We start from the raw sequence: 13959 nt of genomic DNA, 5'->3' as shown, positions 1-13959 counted from the left end.
CCAAAGCTTTCTTTATCCTGGGCTGATGTTCTTTGAGTCAGAGGCTGGCTGCTGTAATATACCTGGTCTTCCTTGCTGTGGATCAAAGAGTTTGGACCATGCTCCTGTCTCTTAAGGGATGCCTGCCTTTGTGAATATGTCCAGAGTGGCAGGCACGACAAGGGATATCACAGGCCCTGCCTTCTGCTCTCTGTTAGCTGGACGGAACCCACATGGGCCAGGATCCTGATCATGAGGGCTCCTTTAGAGTCAACTTCAGGACTGCTGTGTCAGTTGCTCCACAGCCCCCTTCTCCCTGTCCTGTGATTTACATTCTATGCCCCACCCCCTTTCCAGTGGCACTCTGGACAGAACAGGGCTTTCCAGCAAAGCTTAGAGAGCTTTGGCCGTGTGTCCCATAGAAACCTCCTTCTCAGGAGGCTTGCCTGCTGAACACTAAGGGCTGAACAAAGCCTAGCCAGGCTGTTGTGCATTCAGTGAATGTTGCAGACAGCTTTCTAGAGGGGAGGCTGATCTATTCCTAATACCAGTCCTAGAGAGACTGGTGGGGGGCTTGTGGTACTTTCTGAGCATAAACCCAGCCATGCTGGTACCACTGTGGTCCCTGGCAGAGCTGTGGTCCCTGGCATGGCTTGAACAACCAGTGAGTGTTTTTGTTCCTGGAAGGTTTGGCATCCTGAGAACAACACGCAGAATGATTGCTCAATTATGCTACTGAGGATGCTGCATCAATTAAGGGAGAGATCTGTGAACCCCCAGACTCTGAGAGAAGGGAGTAACTGTATCTCAACCACAGCCCCATGGGTATCAGGAAGCCTCTACCCTAAGGTTTTCTTCTGTGTGCAGAGAGAGGCATCTTCCCTGTGGCTCATGTGGGAGCTACTTTAGAGGGAAATGAACACAGGGGACAAGTTGGTCTGGAATTATTTTTCTAGAAAGGTCTTATGCTCCATGTTAAAGAAACAAACGTTGTTAATGTTAGTGAGGAAGAGTTCCAGAGGTAAGGCTAAGCAATGGAAGACTCAGTCAGAGCTGTGTTTTCTTTTATGGTAGAGAACGGATGAAATGGTATGTGGTTCTGGTAGGGGACAGTCTGCAAAGGGACACCTGCAGTTTTGAGGACCCAGTCTGTAGCAGAAGACCAAGGGAACAGGGCAGGGCCTATGGGAGAGTCATCTTGGCCACCATTGTGTGGTGCTTCATAAAACTGCAGGAGTCAACCAAAAGAGTAGGTTTGGGGAAAACAGAGTTTGGATAAGTGGAGTGTGATACACATCCAAGGGGGTTTGTGGTGGAGGTGTCATTTCCATCTGGGCTAGAGCAAATATACCAAAGATGGAAGATTCCAAGAGACATGGGCAAAGATGGAAGATTCCAAGAGACATGGGGAGTTTCCAGGAGGGATGTCTAGGAGAAGAGAAGAATAAGGACCATGTGAGAAGCTTCAGGATGTTGGGAGAGGCTAGGAGGGAATCCCACATTTCACATCCGTGGACTACAGATGTGGCGTGGCTTCTGACAGCGGGCAACCACTGCTCCCAATGTCAGGACACACAGACACTGGATGGTAGAGGCCATGTCTGTTTACTGGGGTTTGCAAAAGTCATTGTAGCAGTATGCCCAGTTTCTTTCAAGGACACAGTTCTCTTTGGCTAGCAAAAGGTGATAGAGAATTAGGGAATTAGGAAAATCAAGAGGGAACCTGAATTTTAAGTGCTTACAAAGCAAACAGAAGACTTGAAGCGGGGCCAAGTGCAGGGAGCCTCAAGGCAGAGAGCCTTCAAGAAAGAAGAGATGACTAACATCTTGTGTCTTTTGGGGGGCAGCTGGAATGACCAAGGGAGGACAGAGAGAAGCACCAGGAAGGCCAGACCACAAACATCAGGAACAGCCACATGTTTGTCATAACTTGTCTGCTGTGCAGAGATGTAAGTCCAGCACTGTCATACCATACAGTGACTAATGTGGTCCTTCGAAGGCCTCTGGGATTCTGTTTGTTGAGTTTTAGAGGATTTGGTTTTATGGATATAAGAGGGTGCAGAAAATGTTCCAAGTTACCAACCTAGTTGCCAAAGTAGAACAAGGGCTGGAGGTTAGGCAAGAGGAAGATGAAGAAAAAATTTTAGAAGGTATTGGAAATCTGCCTTAATAGGACAAATATGGGCTCTGTAGATGAGGCTTGGTTTATATTTGTATTTTATTTCTATCTTGGACCATGGCGGGTAATGCCTATAGTGTTTATAAAAAGGACTCTGCTACCTGGATTACAACGTATGGATTTCATCTATTCCTCATTTCTGGTATCATGTCATAATTCTGACATGTCCTTCAGAAGATGGGTATGTTAAAAGTGACATCCCCAGGACAGGGTATGGGTAAAGATAGTACAAGAAACGGGCAGGTGTACATGGAATCAGGCCACAAAGGGTCCCACACCTGTTGTGAAGGATCCAAGGTCAGACCCAACCAGCCTGGTTTTTCCTGATGCTAACCTTCCCAAAAGTGGTGGGTCCTGTACAAGATATAGGTGAACAAGATTGGGACATGAAAAGATGGGAAACAATATGTCTAGTCCCCTTGGGCTCCATCATGGAAGACCAGCATGGGTGAGGCCAATTCTGTTGGAGGAATAAAGAGGCATGAGGCAGTGTGACCAAAGCTTAAGTGGTAGTTTGTCTTCTGGAAGATGGCCTCCATCCAGCAGGCAAGAGTAAGGGGATCAATTGATGATACCTTGTCACATGAATGGGGAGAAGGGAAATAGGTGTGTGTGCCTGGTAAAATCCACCCTTGCTGCTGAGAATAAACTGTACAGATGGAGGCAGGGGAGAGTGTCTTCGCCCCCGGTGCTAGTCTTCCAAGAGGAAAGACTCATCTGAGAGGAAATTCAAACTTGAAGTTGAAGAACTGCCTGCAGACATCTCTCAGTAGCCAATGGCTATCCCACACAAGCACCTGTGTGTTCTACTTCTATGGGATTTGAAGATGAGGATTTAGGGAGAAGAGATTGGTTTTGTTTCAGGACAGCTGATCACACTGTGAAACCCAAGATTGTGAACTGAAAAAAAAAATCTTGTGGTGGTGCGGCTCAGCCCTAGTATACACACCTTGAATCCAAGAGCTAAATAAAGTCAGCCCAAGGTCAAGAGGCAGAGCACGCAACCAGCTGACAGGGGGTGAGCACAAGTAAACAGAAAGGAGGAATACTGAGTAGGAAGGTATTTAAGACATCATGGAGAAGGAGAAAGGACCTTTACCTCCTATGGCACTGATGAAGTAGGAAGGTCAGCTGCATGCTTTCTCTGGTTCTCTGAGGTAGCGGGCATTTGCCACAGTGTTTGACTCCTGAGTCATCATTGGTAAAATTGAATGAATGGGATTTTTTTTTAAAAATAACATTGATCAGTAGTGCAAAAGGCCATTGGGAAGTCAGGCAGTTTAAGGGCTGGAACAATTCCCACTGACTGGGGCAATATCCATGGGGACAGTGTAGGGATAGCTAACACTGAAGAAGCTCTGAGCTCAGGATGGGTAGCGAGCCTGACAGCACTTTCAAGAGCTAGGGTGGGGTGGGGTGGGGTATCCAATGCTGGCCATGGTAGCAGTGGTTCCTTTTTGTCAGTTTGACACGAGCTGGAGTTACCTGGAAAATACCTCCATGAAATTAAATTGCTTGTATACAAGTCTGTAAAGCATTTTCTTGATAGATTATTGGTGTTGGGGGGCAGCTTGCTGTGAGTGATGTCATCCCTGGGCAGGTTTTTCTAGGTAGTATAAGAAAGCAGGCAGCCCGAGTAAGCCATAAAGAGAAAGCCAATAAGCAGCATTCCTCCGTGGGCCCCTGCTTCATTTGTATCTCCAGTTCCTTACCTTTCTTTGGTGATGGACTATAACTGTAAGCCAAGTTAAAAAAAAGAAACAAAAAATCAAAAACTAGACACTTTCTTCTCCAAGTTGTTTTTGGTAGTGATGTTTATATCATAGCAACAGGAAGCAAACTAAAACAGTAGTTCTTTAGAGGAACTAAAATTCACCTACAGGGAGAAGAATGCCAACTCAGGTATATACTTTAATCTAGGAACATGTATCATGCAAGGGAAGATGATGGTGGGAAGGTGTGGCAGTGGATTTTGATTGACACCTCAATGAGTTTTGGGGTCCCCTAGGAGGCACACCTCTGGACATGTCTCTGAGGGCATTGCCAGAGAAGTTTAATCAAGCAGAGAAACCCATCCTGGATGTGAGCAGCAGCGTCCCACTGCCTGGGGTCCTGGACTGATTAAAAAAGGAAGAGAGCAGCTGCTCCTGCCAACATGGCTTTCTCACCATGATATATTGTATCCCCTGCAGACTGGTAGTCAAAATAAGCCTTGCTCATGTAAGTTGCTTTTGTCATGTATTTTGTTACAGCAATGAACACAATAATAATGTAATGCTGTCTTAGTTAAGGTTTTATTACTGAGAACAGACACCATGACCAAGACAACTCTTATAAGGACAACATTTCATTGGGGCTGGCTTACAGTCTTTAGAGGTTTAATCTATTGTCATCAAAGAAGTAGCATGGCAGCATCTCAGCAGGCACGGTACATGAGGAGCTGAGAGTTCTACATCTTCATCTGTAGGCCACTAGGAAAAAACTGACTCCTATGTGGTTACGAGGAAGGTCTCATTGACCACCTCCACAATGACACACTTCCTACAACAAGGCCACACCTACTTTAATAAGGCCACACCTCCCAATAGTGCTAAGCCCTGGGCCAAGAATATTCAAACCACCACAAACGCACTCACACCATGCCTAAAATGTATATAATTTGTTTGGTTCCCACTCCTTTTTCTTGTCCTGGATTTTTTAAGCTCTTCAAAAAGAAGATCATGTATCTTTATTATAAAATAGGAAAGATTGACACTTATTTGGCTATGATGAGTGGGGAGGGACAATAAAGAACAGCAGTGTGACCAATATCTTGGCTTACTTGGAACTAGGAGAAAAGTTGAATTTATAGGTGAAAAAGGAAAAATGTCAGCACAAGGCTAGTAGGAATCTTCTGAGGGAGCACTCCAAGGATGAGTGATGGCTCTAACAAGATGAAAGCAAGCACTTCTGAGCTGGGGCCAATGAGCAGGGCACAAAGTTGGACTGAATTTCTTTATATGAGAGCAACCTGAGGAAGATAGATCGGAGGCCTAGGAAGTCAGGTGGGGCTGAGGACCTGGGGGAAGCACCTGGGGACCCAAGGACCTTCAGTGTTCCTAGATTTGAGATTCCCATGAGAGAATCCAAGTCTCACTGGAAAGGCTAAAACTTTGCCCATAGACAGATCCCACTAGAAATTTGGGCTTCCTTCCCAGCTGCCACGGGGCCCTCCCAGGCCCTCTCAAGTCACTTACCTCTACAGGAAGGCAGAGGGAAGTCCCACGTGGCGCTGTTCTCGGAGCTGGCATGGCAGGTGAGCACCGCATGGCCCTCCAGGAAGAAGCCGGGGTTGCAGCTGTAGCGGACCTTGTCCCCCAGGTTGAAGGTGGAGCCTTGCTGGATACCATTGGGCAGTCTCCCTGGGTTCCCACAAGTGTGACTTGGGAGAACTGTGAAGAGAGAGGGATGTGACTGGTGAGCTGGGCTTGAGACTACACAGCTTAGGTCCGGGCCACCTGCCTAGACCTCATTTCTTCTCCGAATGCAGCTGGCCACTACTGACCTCAGCTCCTTTTCTCTGCTGCCGACCACCAGGGAATGGGTTACATGCCAGAGGTCACAGGTTGGGAATTTTAAAGGAACATCCAGGTGGTCTGCTTGATCATATGCAACACTGAGTGTTAGCTTCATCCATCCTTGTTACTAGAGAAGGGAACCCCCCCATCCTCCTCCGTGGGGTACACTAACTTCTTGGGCATGGCTGCCTCGATCAAAACACGCACACAAGAGTCCAAGAGTACATCTCCCACTTGCTCGTCGCTCTTTGAACCCAGTGTCCTGTTTTTCGGGGCTGTCGCCCTATCTGGCAGCGACTGTGGTAGAGCGGGTGCTGGCAGTTAAGGGAGAAGCTGGGCTTAAGCAGAGAGGAAGGGAGACAAGCGTAGAATCTCGGGTTCTCTCAGGCCAGCCTGTGCGAAGCGGGGGACTGGGAGCTGGGAACAGGCTGTACAGCGTGTAACCGGAGCCCAAGCAATCAAATCCCTTGCGTGTGTACTGTCATTATCCAGAGCAAATGGCCTCGGCGAGAGTGCAGGAGCATCGTGACCTGTCAGCGTCGGAGAGAGAATACAGCACTCGTGTGTCCACGTGTCGCCCGTGTCTTCCTGTCCCAGCTTCCTCTCTCATGGTTGGAAAATGCCTGACCTCCGAGGGCTACCCAGGAGAGCACCACAGGCTACTGCTCAAAAATGTCAGCCTATCAGGATCACTTCTCCACGAGCCTCCGGCCCGTCGCCAGCAATAGTTTATGAAGACAACTCTGAGAAGCCCATAGCAGAATAATGGGAAGAGCACGGACTCCAGAACCTCCCTGCAGCCAAGACTAAGTCTCTTAGCTGCTCTGTCACTCACTTGTAAATGGAGATCACGGCAGCCCCTTCCTGGTAACTGTTTGAACAAGCTTGGGTTCTCAAGGGGCTTGTCACGAAGCCTGGCACACACATGAGTACAAAGTGAGTGAATCAAACATTCAGTCCCCATGGGAGGTATGGGCGCCATTAAAGATGGCCTACACCTGCGATAGTGGGTGGTGGACCCCGTAGGGAAGGGGCTCAAGGGCGACTTCCCCAAAAGGTCATACCTATGCAGAACTCTGAGATGAGCAAGATTTATCAAGGTCAGAGATGTTGCAGAGTTGGCCCTGCTGCCATTCCCCATGAGCCTCTGCCACAGCTCACTCATTTCCCATGATCAGCTTACTGGCTCACTAAATGTTTCCCATAATCCTTTGCTGGTAGCTCACTGGATATTTCGCACACTCCTTTGCTGGTTACTAAGTTTTCCCATAATTCCCCACTGCTGATCCATTTGTTGTTGCTATTGTTTTGTTTTCTATGGTCCTACAAGTGGGCTCAGTTACACTTCCAATGGCCCTCTACAGCTGATTCTCTGAACATATCCCAGAATGCCCTGCTACTGGCTCAGCTGTATTTCCTATGACCACCACCACATTGCTGGTTCACTGAGCATTTCCCATGATCCCTTACTGCCCGTTCGCCTGACTTTTCCCAAGATGCCCCGCTTTCGGCTCAGTTGCATTTCCCATCATCCCCTACTCCTAATTCACCCAGTCTTTCTCATGGTTTCGTGCTGCTGGTTTACAGCACAGGCAATATGGTGTGTGTGTGAGTGGGTACTGGGAGTGGAGGGAGCCAGGTAAACATTTGGAGAAGAAAGCAAGCTAAGGTGAGGGGAGGGAAGCGACAGGAAAGCGGCTGAGAACTGGTGTAGAACTAACGTTTCATTTTCCGCAACAAGACGCAAAGACCCAATTTAATTAATTACTAATGTCAAAATTTTAATGAACCTGCTTCTGCTTTGGGCTTTCTTCCTTTGAAATTAATGACTGGAACGTCACTATAAATAAAAGTTGATTCTTTTTAAGAAAGTCACTCTCAAATGCTTACCGTTCCTTACTTAATGAGCCGTTCATAGTCAGACCACTCTGAAATGGGTCTCAACTGGAACCCAGCTGTAATGAGTGGCGCCCATTCCTCTCATTACTTTTAAAAATCCCAATCTCTGATCCAAAGAGGTCACACAGTGAAGGAAGGAGTGAGCTGTCTTGGGGCTCAGTGAGAGCTGGGTTCGCATCCAGCTTCTCCACCTTTGGCAGATGCAGTGATGTAAGCACTCCATGCCTCTTTGGATCTCCATTCCTTGTTTAGAGAAGGTGCAGGTTTTTTTTCTCTTCTAAAGGCCTTGTTAGCCAGTAGGGCTAATAATATAACAAAGTAACACCAAGTGGGCACTAACAACTACACTCTATCATTGTCATTAGCAAATCGGAATAGTTAGAAAGGCCAGAAGCTCACAGAAGAAAGCCTTTAGGCATGGGGTTGGGGTGCAGATTAATTTTTCTTCCTTCCTCCTACATTTTCTGATTGTTGGCAACCTCTGGGGTTCCCTGCTCATCTGAGGTCCTCCTGCAACATCTCTGTGTATAATATTGTGCAGGATACACCCTTGTGACCCCGACATGAAGTCATCTTTTGCAAAGTCCATTTTTAAAGGTCACATTAGACAGGTGTTGGGGACTAGGTCTTCGACAGATTGTGGGAGATTGGTCAACACATAGTAGGGCTGCTATAGAAGTTAAAATTTTATTTCTAACATCCACTGAGAACTTGGTATACTTCTAGGCCTGAATAACACGTTTACTTAATGTAGCAAAGGAAGCTGTAGGGCGCGTGTGTTTCCCTCGTGTTTCTCCCAGATGGCAGTGCTAAGGAAGAGTGGAAGCAGTTAGCTTGGCCAAGAACACACAGCTAGCAGTGGAGGAGCCTGGTGGGAACCCAGGTCGTCCTGGTTCTGTTAAGTGATGTGATATCTGCACATGAGGTCCCTTTCTCCTGAATCCTCTAGGGATGGGGACTTCTTTAAAAGTTAGAGGTGACCACTTGAGAGTCCTCATTTTAATACTCTGATTTCTTTAAATAAATAAATATATGTGTATGTGTATATATATATATATACACACACACACACACACACACATATAGTAACCATCCTACACATTTGTCACTAAATGGTATCAAGGGTAATGTCTGAAGTATAGTCTTTTCTGTTGTGTGTCTAAAGAAGGACTTTGGACAGGCACAGATGTGAGATGCACCACAAAGAAGTCTTCCTACGGCACAAATTCTTGGGTTTTTTGCTTTCGTTTTTCTCTTTCGTCATCGTCGTTGTGTTTCCCATGTTTTTTCAACACAGATATCATAGTGGCTCTCGCTCTCCTGTCTATAAAACGTCCCTCTGATTGCTTACAAAATCATGAGTGGGCTATTTACATCCCAAATGGCCCAGAACGGCATTATTAAAGCTGCGCTTGGCACTGAACCGTTCTGTTGTAGATTAGCAGTGGGGAATTTTGCCCTCTAACAAAGCCCAGCTCTTGCCAATCAACACAACATTCTCTGTGATTGTATGACAATGACTCTTCTCTGTGGCCAGAATTCAGCTAGAGCTACATCACTCTAGGTTCTATTTTTAATTTGAGACTTGGGATCCCATCACATAACGAAGAATCCCCTATGCTATCCATGAGCAACCTCTATATGTCTTGATGTCTTAGCTACCAGTAACTAGACCAGTCCTCACGGCCATGTGACTGAAAGTGACAGAAAAGCTGGGGAAGATTCAGCACAGAGAAGCTTGTCTTCCCATAGCCACCAGAGAGTGAAGACAGGAGGCTGTGGCTGTGGCATGTTTGCATCTGGCGAGGGACGGGAGAGATCTGATTCTGACGCCAGGCCCTTCTGCTTTACTTGTGATGCACATCAGCTTTACAACTTCTGCCATTTTAGCTGTTGGGCTTGTGACTGTTACTCACTGCATACTTACCCATGCCTTGTCTATAAGACACATGTAAAAGGTATCATCCTATATGTGATTTTCTTCTTTCTTTCCTCCAACTTCCCTTTCTTTTTCATTTCTCTCTCTCTCTCCCTCTCTCTCTTTCTTTTTTTTTCTTTTTTTGAGACAGTCTAATGTAACCCAGTTCACCATGACAACAAGGACAACATTAATTTCTGACTCCCCTCTGCCCTATCTTCAAAGTGCTAGAGTTGCAGGTATGCATTCATTCTTCAAGCTAACATACTTTCACATATATTTTAATATGTCTATGTAAACTGCACATCAAGGATAAGATGTAAGACCTGCTAGACCATCAGTCTGACAGGCATGGCTTTACGCTGTTAACCTACGTCAAAGCTTGCCCTTTGAGAATGGCAATTGGAGGCCATTTGTTTGTTCTCACCTGCTCTAGTTTCATAGACTAATGCTGGGTGGGTAATACACCAAGACAAGAGGTGCCAAGGACCTCACAAATCAGCGCCCCTCTCCTGCCCAGCTCCCCCTGACACTTGTCAGGCATGAGGCCTCCACCTTGAGCCTGTTCCTATGACTCAGGCTGGTGATCTTTGCCATCCTTGGCACTGGGGTCAGAGGGTTCAGAATCTTACAAAGCCCGATGCCAGCACCAGATCCCAAGGCTCCTGAGCTGTAATTCCAATTGCAGGAGATAGCAAGAGGAGGCTGAGATTGACAGCAAGCTATGACAACCTACTTCCCTTCATTTGCCAGTCAACCTGGATCACAGCAGTCTCTATGCTCAGGCCGGTGCAGACCCAGGCCCTTTCCTTCTCAGAGAAATTTCCTGGCTTCTTCTCTGCTACACCCTATTCTCTGAACATCACACCAGGCCCACCATTCCTTTCTCAGGTGAAGATTTACCATCCTCCCCTGGATCTATGGGACTAACTCTTCCCCACTACCAGGCTCCCTGCTTCTGATACATTGCCCCTTTTAGTGCCGGAGAGAGTACCCCATCGAGATGCACCAGCAGGTCTCAGACCTCCCAGTCACTCATCAGAAAATAATTAATGGTTTGGCAGATCAACAAGGAATAAATGGAAAGAGATGAAAGGATTCTTTGAAGACCTTTCCTTGTTCTGAGGATAAATCCAAGCTGAGGTTCCATCTGTGATCTGACCCCTATAGACCTTTCTGCCTTCTTCTTTCAACCCCATCTTGTTCCCACCATCATTACTATTCTGAGGCACAGTTATCCCCCCCAAGTTCCTTTTTCTCTCTACCTATCCATCTAGCAAACACACACTCATCTAGATGAAGGCCAATTAAGTACCACTTTCTCTGTGAAACACCAGTTGTCCTCCTTGGTGCCCGTGACAGCTCATCCTGTTGTCGATGTTGCTGTATCTGGAATCCACAGAAATCCAAGCTGAACACATCTATGAGGGGTTATTTTTATTGGATCATTTGAGGTGAAAAGACATATTCTAAATTTGCCCACATCAATGACGTGGAAGAAGGAAGCCTTATGGTTTGTTTGTTTGCCTGCTTGCCCTCATTCTTGTTGACAAGTTCACCTAGTCTGTTGCCGAGGCTCCCTTCACTGGGATTAGAACCTACTTCTCCAGGGTTCTTACATAACCCAGAGACCAGGATTTCTCTGGGCATTTATTGGAAATATAGCACCATATCGAGACTGCTGATATATCAGGTGGAGTAGACTGAAGACCTTCCCTATTCTTGGCCTTTTGAATGAGAGACATTACATTGTTGGAATACCCAGACCAGTCTATAAACCATCTTAATAAACACCTATATGATCTGTCTGTCTGTCTATCTATACATCCATCTATGGATCCATTTATGTATCTATCTATGTATCTGTGTATCTCTGTGTGTATCTATATATCTCTTTATGTGTCTATCTATATATCTATCTCAACACACACACAATTTTTATTCTATCAATTCTATTTCTTTAGAGAACCCCAATTAATACAATGTCTTACCATAAACCACAAAACCTCCTCAAAACCAGATCTTGATAGAATGGAGAATACTGTTCCAGTGCCATTGGTAACTGTTTTCTACAATCATTGAACTCCAGGTCCACTAACAACCAGGCTCCCCTGCCATTTAACTCACTTAGACATACATATGTCCACACTCTACGTTCTTAGGGCTTATGGTTCCTATTTGTGGAGTTACATTGGGGTTTGGGTCACATGTCACTTCCTGCATCACTCCTTCCCATTCATTCATTTATTCATTCATTCATTCATTTATTCATTCATTCATGTACCCTGCAAGAAAGCCTATCAGTGATCCTTTTTACACGGTTATTTCCCTCTCCGGACTCTCTGAGTGTCAGTGTTCTTTACACAGCTAGTGTACGGTTTACTGCCTGGCAGGGAAAGCGTGTGAGTGAATTAAATATGAATAATGAAATATGCACATTTTATAAGTGAAAAACCATGCCGTTTATATGCATGTGTGCAAGAGACATACATATTAATATGTGTACATATATATGTGTGTGTATATATGTATATATACATATACATACATATATATATATGCAATAAACTAGTGCTGATAGATTGGCAAACTTGTTTTGTAAGGGCCAGCTAATAAATATGGTCTGTGCTGCAGTGTCTCAGTTTCTTTGTGGTGTGAAAGCAGCCATTGGCTACAGCCAAGCCTTATTTATAATAGGCAGCAAGAGTACTGCTCATCCTGGTCTGTGCCTGATCTGTGTTGTGTGACCTGCATCATTGCTGCTATTTCTCGGGAAGGACTTAGAAGCCCCGTTTACTAAACGAAACATAGACAGACACACTACACTGTCCTCTTCCCAAAGGTGAAGAAACTGGGGGGCAGAGGGAGAGGGAGGCCACACTTCAGATCAGGACCAGCAGGCTGGTCTCAGTGCTGTAGCCACTGGTATACACTGTCCTTGACCTCCTGAGACTCAAGCTGCTGCCCCTCATCCACAGCTCTCTTTGGTCCCCTCCCTAGGCTAGCAGAGACTTCGGAGGCATCTATTTCCTGACCAGCGCAGAAGGCACCAGAACAGAGTACCCCCCATGTTTGCTCACCCTGTGGCCTCCACCCTGTCATCTCTAATTCTCTAGGGACAACACCACCAACATCATAGGTCCCAGAACAGAGCTGCCCAACAGAACAACCAGTTCAGGGGACAACGAGTGACATTCAAATTTCAGATAAACACAGATGAGATTTTAGCATAAATAAAACCCTTGCACTATTTGGGCTCTGCACGTGCTGAACACAACTTGGACTTTGTAAGACAAAATGGGGCATCTTATATTTTAACTCATCTGGCTAATGTGACCAGAGAGATATGGCTTCCAGGACATCAAAGTTTTTGACCTCCAGAAAAGCTGGGGCAGTTTGGGAGGCGGAGGGGATGAGGAGGGGAGGAGTCAGGTGGGCTCAGAGGAGGGAACCATGGGATTGATAAAGCAGACATGGAGAGAGAGCCTAGAGCATCCTGGGCTGGGCCTATGGAGAGTGAGGTAAGGAGGGTTTCCAGGGAGACACCTCTTCCTCCTGGGCACTGTACACTAGGGGAGCTGAACTTTTATTACCCAACTTTCCTTCACCCCACATCCTAATCCCAGGGACCTCTAAGTGTGTTTAGGCATAAATTTCGCAAAGAAGCAGGTCATGCGGGGACATGTTGCAAATTAATGCTGAACGTTTAGCCAAGTAGTCACACAGGTTCTCTGGCTCCAGCGTAAGTAACTGCAGGATGAAGCTGTGGTGGCCAATGCTGAATGTCAACCTGCCAGGCTCTAGAATGATCTAAATTCATTATTGAGTATGGGTGACCCCTCCACTCATGAAGCCAGAGCGAATAAAATCGGGGGACTCTCTTACCCTCTGTTTCCTGTCCAGATGTCATGCAGCCGGCCACTGTGCCTTCCGCCATGTGAGACACCTTTCCTCCCCCAGGTATTCGGTCACAGTGACCGATAAATGTAACTAATGCTGTAACTCAGACATGTCTCCCAGAGCGTTTGTGAGGCCTATGTGGCTCAGCGGCAGACCGTACTTGCCGAGTGTGAACAAGGCTCCCATCTCAGGACCAGACACACACCACGTGAAAATTACATACAGCAGTGGGTGATGGGAAAAATCCCATGGAGAAACACACAGCACTCCAGAAAGCGTAGGAATAGACCTGAGACTTCCTCCTAATTGAGGAAAGCAAGGCCTGTGACATGTCTGTGACGTTAGATCAAGCCTCTAGCTTGGCTTGATCCTGAGTCGCTCTTCTTTTCCTCATTCTCAGCATCACCTACCACCCTCTTCTCTGTTCTCTGCACACCTGTGAGAGGTGTTGTATCAGTGAGAGGCATACGGAGGAACAGACAGCCTCGGTTTTTCTTGCCTGTTGCTTCATTCGTATTCAGTTCTGG

The 13959-nt window shown here is 46.4% G+C and overlaps 1 protein-coding gene across 1 annotated transcript in view; it reads right to left on the bottom strand.

Moving 5' to 3' along the window:
• CSMD2 (CUB and Sushi multiple domains 2) overlaps positions 1-13959 on the bottom strand; it is a gene marked incomplete at both ends in the record, with an annotated part of 547554 nt that overhangs the window by 338397 nt on the left and 195198 nt on the right. The window contains one exon of the mRNA XM_080921920.1: positions 5395-5589. Within this exon, the coding sequence (XP_080778046.1) occupies positions 5395-5589 (195 nt within the window). The remainder of the gene's footprint in view (positions 1-5394; positions 5590-13959) is intronic.

This window comes from Micromys minutus (assembly GCF_963924665.1).
Source record: "Micromys minutus genome assembly, chromosome: 9".
NCBI classification, from domain to species: domain Eukaryota; kingdom Metazoa; phylum Chordata; class Mammalia; order Rodentia; family Muridae; genus Micromys; species Micromys minutus.
Note: the sequence above shows the minus strand (reverse complement) of the source record. Positions and strands in the feature narration are given on the sequence as shown.